The sequence below is a fragment of the Lagopus leucura genome, unplaced genomic scaffold, assembly GCF_019238085.1.
Source record: "Lagopus leucura isolate 7727_CA_CO unplaced genomic scaffold, USGS_WTPT01 Super-Scaffold_100018, whole genome shotgun sequence".
In the NCBI taxonomy this organism is placed as follows: Eukaryota; Metazoa; Chordata; class Aves; order Galliformes; family Phasianidae; genus Lagopus; species Lagopus leucura.
The window spans coordinates 13,796,812-13,811,472 of record NW_024962272.1 but is presented as its reverse complement, the minus strand read 5'-3'; the positions used below and the strand labels follow the sequence as shown (position 1 = coordinate 13,811,472).

The 14,661-nt window shown below is 37.0% G+C and overlaps 1 protein-coding gene across 1 annotated transcript in view; it reads left to right on the top strand.

The window, feature by feature from the left end:
- FANCC (FA complementation group C) overlaps positions 1-14,661 on the top strand; it is an 85,222-nt gene that overhangs the window by 42,608 nt on the left and 27,953 nt on the right. Inside the window, exons 5-6 of the mRNA XM_042877545.1 lie at positions 12,241-12,360; positions 13,135-13,199. Coding sequence (XP_042733479.1) covers positions 12,241-12,360; positions 13,135-13,199 — 185 coding nt within the window. The remainder of the gene's footprint in view (positions 1-12,240; positions 12,361-13,134; positions 13,200-14,661) is intronic.

Sequence of the window (14,661 nt, the reverse complement as noted above, 5' to 3'; positions counted from 1 at the left end):
TTTTTGTCATTTCTGCTATTTGTTTGTGTCCTACAGATTAACTTGGAAAGGGGAACAGGCTTCTCCGAGCTGCTGACGTTCTTATTCCTGTCTCCTCATATGTATGTTATGTGTACATGCAACATATGTTGGCCAGAGATGGGGCAGTTTTGGAATCATTGTTCAGTGTGTTTGTTCAGCTGCACCAGCTGTGTCAGTATGTGTAATTATTTACGCTGGATACACACCTAGTGAAATCTGCTTCTCTCAGGAATACTATGCGGAGGTTCTTATTTGCTCTAGGATCACTGAAATGTGAAGTTAGTTTTCGTTGATAACTAAATCATGTTTTAGTTGCAAAGTTATAATGATAAATTAAAGCCTTTATTTACTGGAAGCTTTTTAATGTCTTTCGTAAGTTGTTGCCTATTTCAGTAACGTGTTCTAGTAATGCGTGTATTTGTCATTAAACAGGTGGGAAATGTAAGATTAGCATGTGATCTGTTCCATGTCTGCTCTCTGCAAATAAGATCTTCTTCTTTATTACTACCATGTTTTTCTTTTAAAGAAATTTAATGCTTATGAAATAAAGACCATAGGCTATTCTATCCATGTTTGAAACAGAAGGAAAGATACGAGACTGGACAAGTAGAATAAATACAATGGAGGGTGAATAGAAGACATCAGCCAATAAACAAACAGACGGAAAAGAAGCAAGAAAATTAAAATGTTCCATGGATAAAACACAGAAGGCATCCAAACTAATGCTTTTGAATGAGAATCTAGAAGAAAACTGCAATCAAGTAACTGAGAAATTCGATACAGATTCGTCTTTAAAACTTTATAACGACAGAAAAAGGTCTCATTAACAGACAACATCTAAGTGTGATGATTATGCAGTATATTCAGGAATTGACTAATTATCTTGTACGCTCCATGGTCCCGCTCTGAGTGTCTGCATTGCGGTACACAGGACGTTATAACCTGGTTCCACAAAATTTTCTGGCCTCAGATCATGAATTCTCCTAATGCCTTTTGTCACTTTGGCTTTGATGCTTACTGTCCCAAAGTTTTACTGAGGTTACTGACACAATTTTTTTTTTTTTTTTTTTTTTTTTTTTAAATATTTTTTTCTGTTGTTCTTTCAATTTTTGGAAATTCACTTGAAGGAGTTCTAGGTGATTTCTGAACAATTGAATATTATGCATTTAAGTTGTTAGTTAGCCTTCTCATTAACTATTTTGTGAATCAACTTTCTAAGTTGATTTGGACATTCTCTATCCACCCATGGACAATTGCTTGGAAGGATGTAAAAGTATTTGCAATACTTGGTTTTATTACCACTTTCTTCTGATTAAGTATAGAATGTTAACATGTATTGTATTGGGGGAAAAACAGACCCCTATCCTTTTTTTTCAAATAGGTAATTCTTTTAACAATGCCAAGATAACAAATAATTTCTTAGTTTCTAGGCCAAAGTAAACATAAGCTAAGTATCTCAAAACAAGAAATGAAGGATTCTGTTTTTTCTCTAAGGCTCCTTGAGCTTTAACAGAAAGTGTTGCAATTTGCTAGCCAGCCAGCCAGCTTTCTTAAAGCACTTCAGTAGCGCCAGATGGCTTTAGAAAAGAATAATGATTTGTTACTGTAAAAGAAGCATCTGAAGAAATTCTGTTGGCTGTAGAGACTTTTTCTCAGCCTACTGTAATTAGTGACTGTTATTGTATCATCACTATATGTGTATTTTGTATGTTTTTGCAAAAAGTTCAAGAACATTTTTCTCTCCTTAACACTGAGCAATTTGACACTTCTTCAAGTCCAAAAACAACTGTGTAAAAACAATTTCTCTGAAGCATCATCCTGAGTTAGTTGCAACACAGACCAATTTCAAGCATAAATATTTATTGATGATTTACTGATAAATTATACGTTTCTAGGAATTACTGAAGTCATAGATTTAAACTAAAAAGTAAAACAATGTTATGATGCATTCGATCTTCCTAAACATAAATATCTTTGTTTTTTTTCCTTTTTTTTCGTTCATGGATTTGAAGAATTACTGTGTGCGAAACTTGCTTTTTGGCTTTTAAAATTTGTGGAGGGAAGAGGGAAATTGATTCTAAATCTCTGGCTACTTAAGCCAGAGGGCTGAAAAAAGAGATTTATGGTTGACTCTGGTAAAAGTATTGAATTTCCTTTTGTAAGCTAGTGTAAATGCGTGTTTTATTTCAGCAGCAATGTTCTCTCTAATACAGAGGGTAATAGTGCCTTTTAGGTAGGTGTTTTTTAAAGTGAGGAGTAAGAAAGGAGGAGATTGGAAACTGCTTTTTCTGTTTAAGACCAAGCATAGCTTCAAAGTTTGCCCACAGTTTCTAAGTTTTGTTTTTTTTTTTTTTTTTTTTTATGATTTCCAAGGGCTTTGTTAGTGATTTGCAGATGGAACTTAGGCTTTGGAACTCATCCATTACAAAGCTGTGTGGTCTTAGCCACAGTAGTAGTGCAACATGTTTTTCCTGTGTTAGCCTCGCAGAAGTTAACCGAGCTTAAATTGGTAAGAGAACAACAGTGCAACTTTCCTCCTCCTTTCCCATAATTATATTTACTGCATACCACTTGGAAATTAGGATCAGGTTCATTTTGAATTGCATGAAAGAATGTAACACTTTTCTTCCATTTTAAGAATCAGAAGGAAAAATGTAAGCATCATCTTTTTAATGAGCTACATGTATCAACAAGATGAATGGAATTCATAGCATGCATTAATTTCTAAAGAAGTATATCAGTCTGAGTGATTTTTTTTTTTTTTTTTTTTTTGCCTGTAAGCTTTACTTGTAGGTTTTCATGCTCCTTTTGTCTATTTTTGCATCTATTATTTTTTAAAAAAGCAAACTGTAATTACAACTGTAGAAAGCAAGTTAAATAAATTGGTCACTGTTGTATCAGGTATGGTGTGGAGAACTTGGAATCCATGCTTTCCTGTCCAAACTAATGCAAACTATTCAAACTAATGTAAATCTGGCAGCATTAATTTGTGAAAGAATATATATATATATTTTAAACTCTAAGTAATATTAAGTCTAGTCATTCATCTGTAGATTTTCTGTAACTTGATCAGATTCTTGAATGCCAAAACCTTTGTCTCTGTAGGAGTGTTTAGTAGAGTAATTTGTTTACCATCAGCTAATCTTTCATGGTTATCAATGGAGATTTAGATATGGGCAGATTTCAGACTGTCACTTCATGCAGTAAGAAAAATGAGAAGTGTCAACAAAACCTAGCCTTGTGCTTGTGGCCAACAATTTTATTTAATGTTCTGGTATAGACATTTAGCTAATAAAACCATCCCATAAATTCAAAGGATGTGTATCTACAAACTAGGCTGAAACAAACAAAAAAAAACTTCCTAACAGTAAATATCAGAAAGAAACTTGGGAAGAAGACTCCACTCCATCCTACATTTAGGCACTTTGGCCCTGATCCAGGAAATTAGGGAGGAATATTTTAAGCTTAAAGTTATGTTGAAAATTAAGTAATTTGTGCAAACCTTACTGTAGTTACTTGTATATTTTCCTTTTGTTATAGAGAGAATTGTGTTGATTGGCTGATCACTGAAACGTGTGTGTGTGTGGTATGGCATTTTGTCTATTTGAAATATGCTTGAATCTTAAGGGAGAAATTGGAGATTTTAATATAGTTATCATTGGTAAGTAGTTAAAGAATTGTTTTGTTTTTTTTTACTGTTTTATGAAATACACTCACATTTTTGTTATAATTAAGTTGTTAACAAATGTGTGTCATATAATTTTCCCTAGTTTAAACATTAAGGTTTATATAAATTCATTAGAAAAGAATTTTGCTTAAAGTAAAATACTGCTCTGAAGCCTATACATATTAAGTATGTATAATGTTGTACACATTTTCTCTTTGATTTTGATTTGTGGAAAACTTATTTTCTGTCTTTTTCCTGGAATTTAGGAACAAGTGAGCAACAGGTCCTATAAGCAAAATTAAAAGTAAAAGACTTTGTTAAGATTGGATAAGTACTTGGAAGTAATATGAATTGCATTACATTAGCATCCTGCTGACAAAATCGGTTTCATAAGTAGTTGGTGTTTCATCAGTCTGCGTGAGCAGGCTTCCTTGTCATTTATACACTTGGCCACTGTGAATGAGCTTAGCTTTAAACATGTCAGAGCAATGTGTTTACCTTGCTTCCCAAGATCTGTGGTCTTTCCAAACAACTTGGAAATTAATTTTTGAAGTGAGGATGCTGCCTCTTTAAGGAAAGAAATAAAATGTGTCATACAGCTTTTTATATTTTTTATATTTTTGTATGAAAGATGATCTAATTCATTGCTAATGTTGTAGCTGATTACATAGTTTTGAGGTATTTTTAGAGCCAGTTTGGAAGTAGAATGAGATTTCTTGTATTCTAGCCCTGTATTTAAAGCAGTGGACCATCTGACAGTATAGAAGCACTTGAGAGCAAAACTGATGTACAGACTCTTTAAATAATTGCCATGCAAGAAATATTCATTTCAAAATCTGATAAAATGCAAAGAGAAATTATTTCTAATACTACCCTGAGTAAATTTTATTTCATTTTTTATTATACCCATTTTTTTTTCTTAGCAAAGTAGAGAAAATTTAGTTCCTTTCAAACTGGATGGAAAGATTGGAAATAAACTTGTTACTGGTATAGATTTGAGAAATTTATGCTTGGGCATCCATTGTGTGTGTATTCCAACAAATTCATATAGATCATAGTTCTCAGTGAAGTATTACTAGTGATCTCTTTGCAAAAAACAATGGCAGTTTACTTTGAAAGATAGTATAGTAAGAAGAAACATTCTTCTGAAAAAGTGACAGCTCCTTCTGTTCCATTCTGATTTACCTGTTGCTTTGATGGAGTCATCTAAGTTAGCAAAAGTAACACAACAGTGTCACTGGGAAACCCTAATTAGTATCAGGTTTGATAGGCTCATCCCAGTGACACCATCGATCTTTTCTGTCTAAAAAATCCTGTTCCTATTGATTTCACAGATGCTGAGAATCATAAATACTTTAGAGAGAGGGTGTTGAGAGGTTTCCAGAAACAAATCATTTTGTTTGGTTCCCTGGAATGTCTTTGAAACTGTGTCATAAATTCCGGGATAGTTGTTACACAAATACAGATACTAGTATAGAACTTGTCATGTAGTCCTGTAATTAAAAACAACAACATCAAAGCATGAGTAACCTGTATTGATATCTTGATAATCTTTATAATGTTGAGAGCTGCAGATCAATTGAAGGTCAACCAGGGGATCAGGCCCAGTCAGCATGAGTTCATGAATGGTAGATCCTGTCTGACAAACTTAATATCATTCTATGACAAGGAGGCCCACTGAGTTGATGAAGGCAAGGCTGTTGATGTGGTCTGCCTGACCTCAGTAAAGCCTTTGACGCTGTTCCCCACAACATCCTCATGGAAAAGCTGGCTGCCCATGGTTTGGATGGGCATACCCTCTGCTGAGTGAAACTCTAGTTGAATGGCCATGCCCAAAGAGTTGTGGTCAGTAGAGTTAAATCCAGTAAATTGGTGGCCAATCATCAGTCGTGTCCCCCAGGGCTCAGTACTGGGGCCACTCCTATTTAACATCTTTATTAATGATCTTAATGAGGGGATTCAGTCTACTTTCAGTAAACTTGCAGATGACACCAAGTTGGGAGGGAATGTTGATCTACCAGAGGGGAGGAAGACACTACAGAGATACCTGGATAGACTGGATCCAAGGGACCAAGGTAAACTATATGAGTTTCAGTAGGGCCAAGTGTCAGGTCTTTCATTTTGGTCACAACCCCAGGCAATCCTGCAGGCTTGGGGGGAGGAGTGGTTGGAAAGTTGCCTGACAGAAAGGGACCTTGGTGTACTGATGGACAGTCAGCTGAATATTAGCCAGCAGTTTGCGCAGGAGGCCAAAAAGGCCAGTGGCATCCTAGGATGTATCTGGAATGGTGGGGTGATCAGGAGAAGTAATCCTGCCCCTGTATTCAGCACTGGTGAGGCCCCACCTCAAGTACTGCGTTAAGTTTTGGTCACCTCAATACAGAAAGGAAATTGAGGTGCTGGAGCAGGTCTGAAGAAGGGCAGTAAGGCTGGTGAAGGGCTTGGAGAATGCACCCTACAAGGAGTGACTAAAGGAACTGGGGCTGTTTAGTTTGGGGAGAGACCTTATTGCTCTCTTCCAATACCTGAAAGCTGATTGCATTGAAAGTAGGGGTTGGTCTTTTCTCACTGGTGACAGGTGACAGGATGAGGGGAAATGACCTAACGTTGCACTAGGGGGGATTTAGGTTGGATACAGAAAGGGTTTTTAAGCACTGGAATAGGCTCCCCAGGGAGGTGGCTGAGTCACCATCCCTGAATGTGTTTAAAAACTGTTTGGATGTGGTGCTTGGGGGCATGATTTAGTGGTGAATTGCTGGAGCTAGGGTAGTATGATTAGGTTGTGGTTGAACTTGATGATCTTGAAGGTCTTTTCCAACCAGGCAGTTCTATGATCCTGATAGGTCTTTTCTAACTGAGCGATTCTATCATTCTGTGAGAAGCAGCCAGCTTCTCCACAAGGATGTTTTGAGGTAGTGTCAAAGGCCAGGTGGACCACATTGACTGCCTTACCTTCATCCACTAAGTGGATCACATTGTCATAGAATGATACCAAGTTTGTCAAGCAGAATTTACTATTCCACATAGCCATGCTGACTGGGCTAGGCCCGATCCCTGGTTGACTTTAATTGCTCCATGATGACTCCTGAAATTATCTGTTCCATAACCTTCCTTGGCACTGAGATGAGATTGATAGGAGTGCAGCTACCAGGACCATCCTTCTGGCTCTTTTTGAAAATGGGTGCCACATTTGCCAGTCTCCAGTCCACTGGGACATCCCCAGTTAGCCAGGACTGTCTAAGGATGACGGAGAGTGGCTTGGCAGCCACATCCGTCAACTCCCTCAACACCCTAAGGTGCAATCCATCTGGCCCCATGGACTTGTGAGTGTCCAGCTTTTGGAGCAGGTTAAAAACCATCTCATCGTGGATTATGCAGGGCCTATTCTGTTCCCTATTCCTATGTACCAGTAGAAGAGGCTGTGTGCCTAGGGAACAACCAGTCTTACTATTAAAGACTGAGGCAAAGAAGGCATTGAGTAGCTCAGCCTTATCCTGATCCTTGATCACCATGTTGCTCTCTGCATCCAACAAGGGATGGAGATTCTCCCTAGCCCCCTTCTTCTCCTCTTACTGTTGATATATTTATAGAAATATTTATTGTTTTCCTTAGTGGCCAAGTTCAGTTCTAGCTGGGCTTTACCTTTTCTAATTTTCTACCTGCACAGCTTCACTGTGTATTTGTAATCCTCATAAACAGCTTGACCCCTTTTCCAAAGACCATAAACTTCCCTTTTGTTCCAGAGTTCCAGCCAAAGGTCTCTGTTCAGCCATTCTGGTTTCCTTCTCCACTAGCTCATCTTCCATGGCTTGGGGATGGTCAGCTCCTGCACCTTAAAAATAACTTCCTTAAAGTATTCCCAGCCTTCCTGGGCCCCTATGCCTTCCAGAACTACCTCCCAAAGGACTCTCTCAACCATGGTCTGAAAGTCCAAGACCAAAGTCTGCCTTTCAGAAGTTGGTGGTAGTTCTGCTGACTCCCCTCTGTGGTTCAACAAGGATAAAAAAATCTATCATTTTGTGATCACTTTGCTCCAAATGGCCTCCAACCTTTACATCTCCTGCAAGACCTTCTCCGTTAATAAACAGCAGGTCCAGGATTTTTCTTTCCCTTGTTGGCTCCTTCACTGGCTGTGTCAGGAAGTTATCTCCCATGCACTCTAGGAACCTTTGGGTCTCTTCCCTTTCTGCTGTATTATAATTCCAGCAGATGTCTGGAAAGTTCAAGAAGCCCACGAGTTCAAGTGGTAGAGACCTTGAGGCCTTACCCAACTGTAGTATCTTATCTACCTCTTCATCCAGTTTGGATGGCATGTAGCAGACTCCCACAGTAATGTCATTCTTGTTGGCCTTCACTTTTATTCTGACCCCTAAGCTCTCTACCCTCATCACCATCATTAATTTCCATACATTCACATTCTTTCTTAACATAAAGGGCCACACCACCACCTTTCCTGACTCGTCTACCTCTTTTGAAAAGTTGGTAGCCATCCATCACAGTGCTCAACTGTGTGAGTCATCCCACCATGTTTCCATGATGGCGACTATATCGTAGCTTTCCAACCACACAGTGGCCTCTGCCTCTCCTGTTTGTTACCCATGCTGTGTGCATTAGTGTAAATGCACCAGAGTTGGGCCACCTTCTGAGTGGGAGAAGTCCTAATACCCTCTTGACCATACTCAGGTGTTTCTGTAGTCTTTGTACAAAAAGGTGAGTCCTTCTCTTCCTTCACCAAGACACAAGACTGTGGGATATTACTAGCACATCCCCCTCCCACACTCATTGGCACGTTACGTATAGGCTCCTTCCTAGTAACCCCAGTTTCACCACCATCCCCACGCCTCATTGGTTGAGTTTAAAGCTCAATCAATGAACCTTTCCAATTCCCACTGTAAAACCCATTTCCACCAGTGATGGTCTTCCCAGTTCCCACTGTAAAACCCTTTTCCACTGGTGGGATAAGCTATTTCTATTGAATGCCAGCAGACCTGGTCTCATGTAAATCGAGCTGAGATCTAAAAATCCAAACCCCTGCCAGGCACACCAGGCTAAGAGCCAAGTATTAATCCCATCATGTTCAGTGTCTCCTCATTCCCTATAACTGGAGGGATAGAGAACACAACTCGTGCTTCCAAATCCTTGACCAGTCTTCCCAAGGCTCTGAAATCCTTCTTCATAGTCCCTAGGGAAGTTCTTCCTATTTCATCACTGCCTACCTGAAACAGCAATAGGGAATAAACAGGAATAGGGAATAATCCGAGGACTGTACTAAGGAAGGAAATTTCTTCCTTACCTCTTTGAACCTGGGCTCCCAGGAAGCAGCAGACCTCCCTGTGTAGTAGAAAAGTCAGAGAACTTTAATTCCAAGGCTGTGGGGATTGCATGTATTGTATGTATTCACATTCAAGTAGAACTAAGATAATTTCCTCTTTTGTGTCCTATTGAACCAATGATGAGTGAAATCGAGCTAGAACAGAAATAAATAATTACTAATATCACAGGTATGCCTGACTTCTGATAATTTTCCAGAATTGTGACACCTTCTTAGTGAAACACTTTGGCCACAGATTCATCTATTTTTCTGCCTTGTGTAACATGGTGTAAGTGACTTAGAAAAGTGAGTGTGAACTGATTTACTGCTGGAAATAATGCACAATTGTGTAAATCTCAAATTGTATTCTTTGTTGAATTAGATTAGAATCTGTGACTGTGACCATGAGCATAACGCTGCATTTAATATTGACACATCCCATCATATTCTTCAGTACCTTCTTCTGGGTTTCAAATTGTTCCTTAAAGCTGATTAGTCTTAAATCACTGACCTCTGATATTAGGATTCCATGCAGTAGCAATTACATAGTTATGTTAGTTTCACAATGCTTTGTAATACAATAATGGAACCTATTATGACTTCTCAATATTTCCAGCATTCTATAAGAATCTTTTTAACAAAATCCTCCAAAATGTTCTAGATTTCTCTATAATATTTTCTCAAAAAGTTTATTTTGGTAGTGAAAGGAGAAGCTTACGTGTAAGAAACTCCTCAGTTTCACAGCTGTCTGGTTCTGACCCCATTCTGAAGCCCCATTCACATGATGTGAAGTAACTAATGATACTTTCTTTTAGGTCTGAGAATCACTGGAATTTAGACACTTGTCTGTGAACTTTAAGGCTTGAGATAAAGACAAGAAATATAATTGCCTTTTAGTTTAGGTATAAGCTGATTTCTGGCTGATATCAATCCCCTTCCTCTCTTTTGTACTTGTGTACAGGTGTGCTGTTAGAAGATGAAGTGATGGAATAACTTAAAGCATCACATTTTCAAGAAACAATCTGTCTTAAGTAAATGTAGAAGTGTTTTGTGAATGTTTGCTTTCTTTCATACCTAATGAAATATATAGGTGTAATAAGTCATTATGTATAAACAGAGTTAGGAGTACAAATAAGTTACATTTTCTGGAGAGGAGAATTTCTGGACATTTGTTGTGGTTTAACCCAGCTGGTGGCTGAGTACCGTGGTCACTCACATGCTATCCCCCCTGCCCAGGGATGGGGAGACAATCAGGAAAAAACAAAGAAGAATTTGTGCATTGAGATAAAACTATTTACTAAGATACTGAAAAGGAATATATATATATATATTTCCTGCATTCATATGTATATATATATATATATGTAAATGTATATGAATGTATATAAGAAAAGATGCAAAAACAATTGCTCATCACCTCCTAGCCAATGCCCAGCTAGCCTCCAAGCAGTGAACTCCCACTTCCTTCAAAATTCCTTCCACTTGATGTCATGTGGTAAATAATATCCCTTTGCCCAGTTTGAGTCAGCTGTCCTAATTCAGTTCTCTCCCAGCTCCTTGGGTTCTTTGCTGTGAATGGCCGTGTTCTGTGCAACACTGCTTAGCAGCAACTATAAGTATCAGTGTGCTATCAAAATTGTTTTCTCCTGGAACCAAAACATAGCATCGTACCAGATGCTCCAAAGAAAACAGTTCCCATCCCTGCTGAAATTAAGACATCTTTTGCACCAAAGAAAGCATTTAAACCCAAATACATAAAGATAAATGCTTTATTGTTTCCAAATTTGTTATCTTACTTGCATTTAAGTATCTCTCTGGCTTTACGCTGGTGACACAGCCTGTAAAATGAAGTATCTAAGACGTATAGTTGAATTTTTAATGTTTTTCACCTTTTAGTATTTAAGTCTCTTTTATATATCGAATACCTCTTTTCATATTGACTACAGCATCTCTTTGCCCCTGTTTCCTTTGCATCCTTCTGGCTACTCGGAGGTTTGATATTTCAGAAAAAAACTAATCTACAAAATCCCATTAGGGATGTAGTGATGTGCGCAGAAAAAGAGGATGTGGAAAACAAACCAAAGGCATGCAAAACAAACAAGCAACAAGCAAGAAATACTGCTTTGTAGGATCTACTTGACTGAATCTTTGATAGTGTTCTGAAAATGAAGTCTAACTTGAGTAATAGTTACAATGGAAAATAATACAATTTGTGGTTCTATATTAATAAATTAATCAAGACATGTTTGGAGGTTGTGCAACTTAATAGATTTTAGAATTTTTAATCATATTTAGAAATGTGTACTTTTTGAAAATCCCCGTTTAAATGGTTTTTTTTTTTTCGTTAAGAATGCAGAAATTACTTCTGAGATACTTCTGAAACCGTGATCTCACAGCACTTTCTGACTTCTTTTCTTTGACTTCTGACTTCTATCTTCACAAAAGTCACTAGGTGGCGGTAGAACTACAATTTCTCCTAGCTCAGGCTATTCGGGAAAAAACATTGACACTAACAGACAACAATATTTGCACGTTTAACATAAGTCTGTAAGGTTCTAAAACAATCCTATATGAAAGTACAATAAATAATATGTCCAAGTGCTTGTTGTTTCTTTTGATGGTGATTTTTTTCATGTATCTCTGGTGTGCTTTTGCTGATTGTATCTTCTCTCATGTTAATATATCACACATGGAATACAACTTATTCTAATTACTTCTACTGAAACAAAAATATTGCCCACCTGCTACTACTGCCAGGCTGAGACAGAAACCCAGACAGAAGGAGAACAACTTTCCTAGGCTGATGTGCACTCTCACACAGAGTTCCAAAGGAGCAACAGAGCAGCCCAGATATTTGCTCGAGGGGAGCTCCAGAATCTGGAAGTCTTTACTAGAGGCATGAGAGCAGATGGGAGTGTAATGGGTGTAAATGTGCTCAACTCAACAAACTTTTCAAGCAAGTGGTCATGCTAAGAGAGGAATCACCAGTCATAACAATGGAAATCTGAGAGAGAGCTTGATACATAGTATTGTGCAGTTACATGGACAAACTGACTGCCCTAAATCCCTGCAAGAGAAAGAAAATAAGGTAGCTTGAGCCCAGCTGAAGTGCCACTGAACCAATGCATGTGCCATGGGAAATAGGCTGGAATTGGAAACCATTGTGCAATTAGAAAGCTGTTACCTAAGCATACTGTATCCTAATACTTTTTTGCATTGTTCTTTTGTTCCTTTCTTCCAGAACTTACTGTGCCATCTCCTTTCTTCTTCTAAATGGGAAAAAAACGAGGCTGAAACCAGTACGTTCATATCAGCTCTTGGCTACACATCAGCAGATTATTATTGTCACTTGGTTGAAAATGTAAGTATTTTGCGCAGTTGAGATTTTGTTATTAATAGCACCAGTTTATAAGCACATACAAGGAGTTGTCAATGTTACAAGGAACATGAACTAACTTTGCTTATCTTTCTTACTTCAGTTACTTTTACAGCCTTTTAAGGGAGAAAATAAAGTAAATAAAATGAATCTCTGGACAGAATAATTTTTTTTTTTTTTGTTAGAGTATAATAGTAGAGGTTGAGTAGAAGTTGATAAAACATTTTGTTCCTGTTGTAATATGGCCAAAATGTCTGTCCTAACATTCATTTTTTTCCATCTGAATTTTAAATGATATATATATATTGTACATTAGAACATAAATTTTGAATGTTTTTTTTGACTGCATGCATTGCATTCAAAATAGTAGATGAGCTTTGAATCTTAATAAAAGTTTCTTTTATTTTTGATATATTGAAAAATCAGGAATAGTATCTGATAATAGACAGAATCAGGTAAAACATCTAAAAATTACTGACTTTCCAAAAGTTTTGCCTCAGCTCTTAGCAAAGCTAAAATAGCTTGTTAGTATGCAAATGTGGAAGGTATAGAATGTGTTCAGAAATGTTTTGAATGGTTTAATGAGTGATCTGGACAGTTTTGATTTGGGCTTGATAACTTAAAAAAATATGATTGAGTCAAAATGAAAAGTTACTTACCTCCACAGAGTATCAGTGATGCAGACAATCACGAAACTAATGTCTGCTTATCTGGAGTATGGTTTTTTTTTCATGTAATTTTTTTTTTTTTTTTTAACAGATCGTCTCTTCATTAGTAACGGAACTCAGAGGAAATCAATTTAGTGAACTTAACATTCAGAGGAGGTAAGTGTTATCCAAATATAATTTTGATATGTTTTAATTTCAGTCACTAGTTCAACGAGGGCCTTTTTGTAGTCTTGAGTATGCAAGCAGTTAGGCATCAGCCTGAAAACTTTAATTACTCATGTAGATATTTTCAGGTATGAAGAAGCTTATTAAATTATGTTCATGTAAGAATTTAAACTTACCTGATAATCATCATGTTTACTGCTTAACTTCTTTTAGCCAAATTTGCAGTTACTGTAAGAGCAAAAAAAAAAAAAAAAATTTCAAAGGATTTTTTTTGCCTTTGTGTGTAATAGTTTCATATGGCAGAATAATGTTGCATTTGGTTTTAATGAGAAAATGTGTCCACGCTCATTTAAAATTAGCTCCCTCATTTTCCTTCGATTATTAGATCTGTTGTCTAGTACCAAATAGTACTATGGCACTACAGTATGTTACACAAACAGATGTTTTAAATGAACCCAAGCACTTAGTGTCTCCACCTTTTAACTGCTTCCATAACCCTCCTTTCTGAGGAAGAAAGTCTAGGAAAGTGTGTGGGAAGGAAGCTGTGATGTGCTCTGTCCAAATCTCCAATCTTGATTGTCAGGCAATGCTAACAATTGTCTTGCTGCATTGTATTTTATGTTTCTACACGTCTAGGTGTAGTCAATGAGAAAAATCATTTTCTTCTTCCACACTATTTAGATAGAGTAGGTCAAGCCAAAATCTTTGAAAGGGAATTTACCTAACACTTCTATTTTGGACATAACTGTTTCTCTCCACTGGCTTTGAAATGCAGATCATAATCTTTATGAATTCTTCAAAAATTATTACACTACATCAGTATCTTTCTGAGTACATGTAAATTCTGTTATTCCAGCTGAGAAAAAAGAAAAAAAGGAAATGTATGGCCTTGCTGTGTATACTCTCTTGTTCTTCAGACTCAAATCTGCTGACACTGATTAAATGAGTTTTATTACCTGTGTAATACCACATAGGCTGTAAAGTTACAGGAACGAGGAAGGTGTTTGAAAGATCTTCATTGTGTCATATATTCTGTTTTCCTTCTTTGGCTATTTTCCACACTTACCTGGATGTTTTTGTAAATCTATTTTATGAAATTCATTGCACACAGTGGACTGCATTGCACAGTATTTTCCAATAACACACCTATTTTGAAGTTTATGCAGAGAAGGAAAAAACATATTTGCAAGGTTTTCTTCCAGAATTAAAAGAGTAAAATAAGCAGCTATTTTGCTAATCCTGAGTAGAGTTAGAAACAGGATTTTGTAAAGGGGACAGATGTAAAAAGTGCCCAGGGTATGTGAACTTCACATATATAGCTTGGAAAATATTGCTACAGAATAAATATCAGTCCAGTAGTTATCATTCTACAGAATCACTTCTCATAGCAAAACTTTGTCTCAAAGTATTTCAGTATGAAAAATCTTAAGCAAATTTTTTTTATTAGGTACTT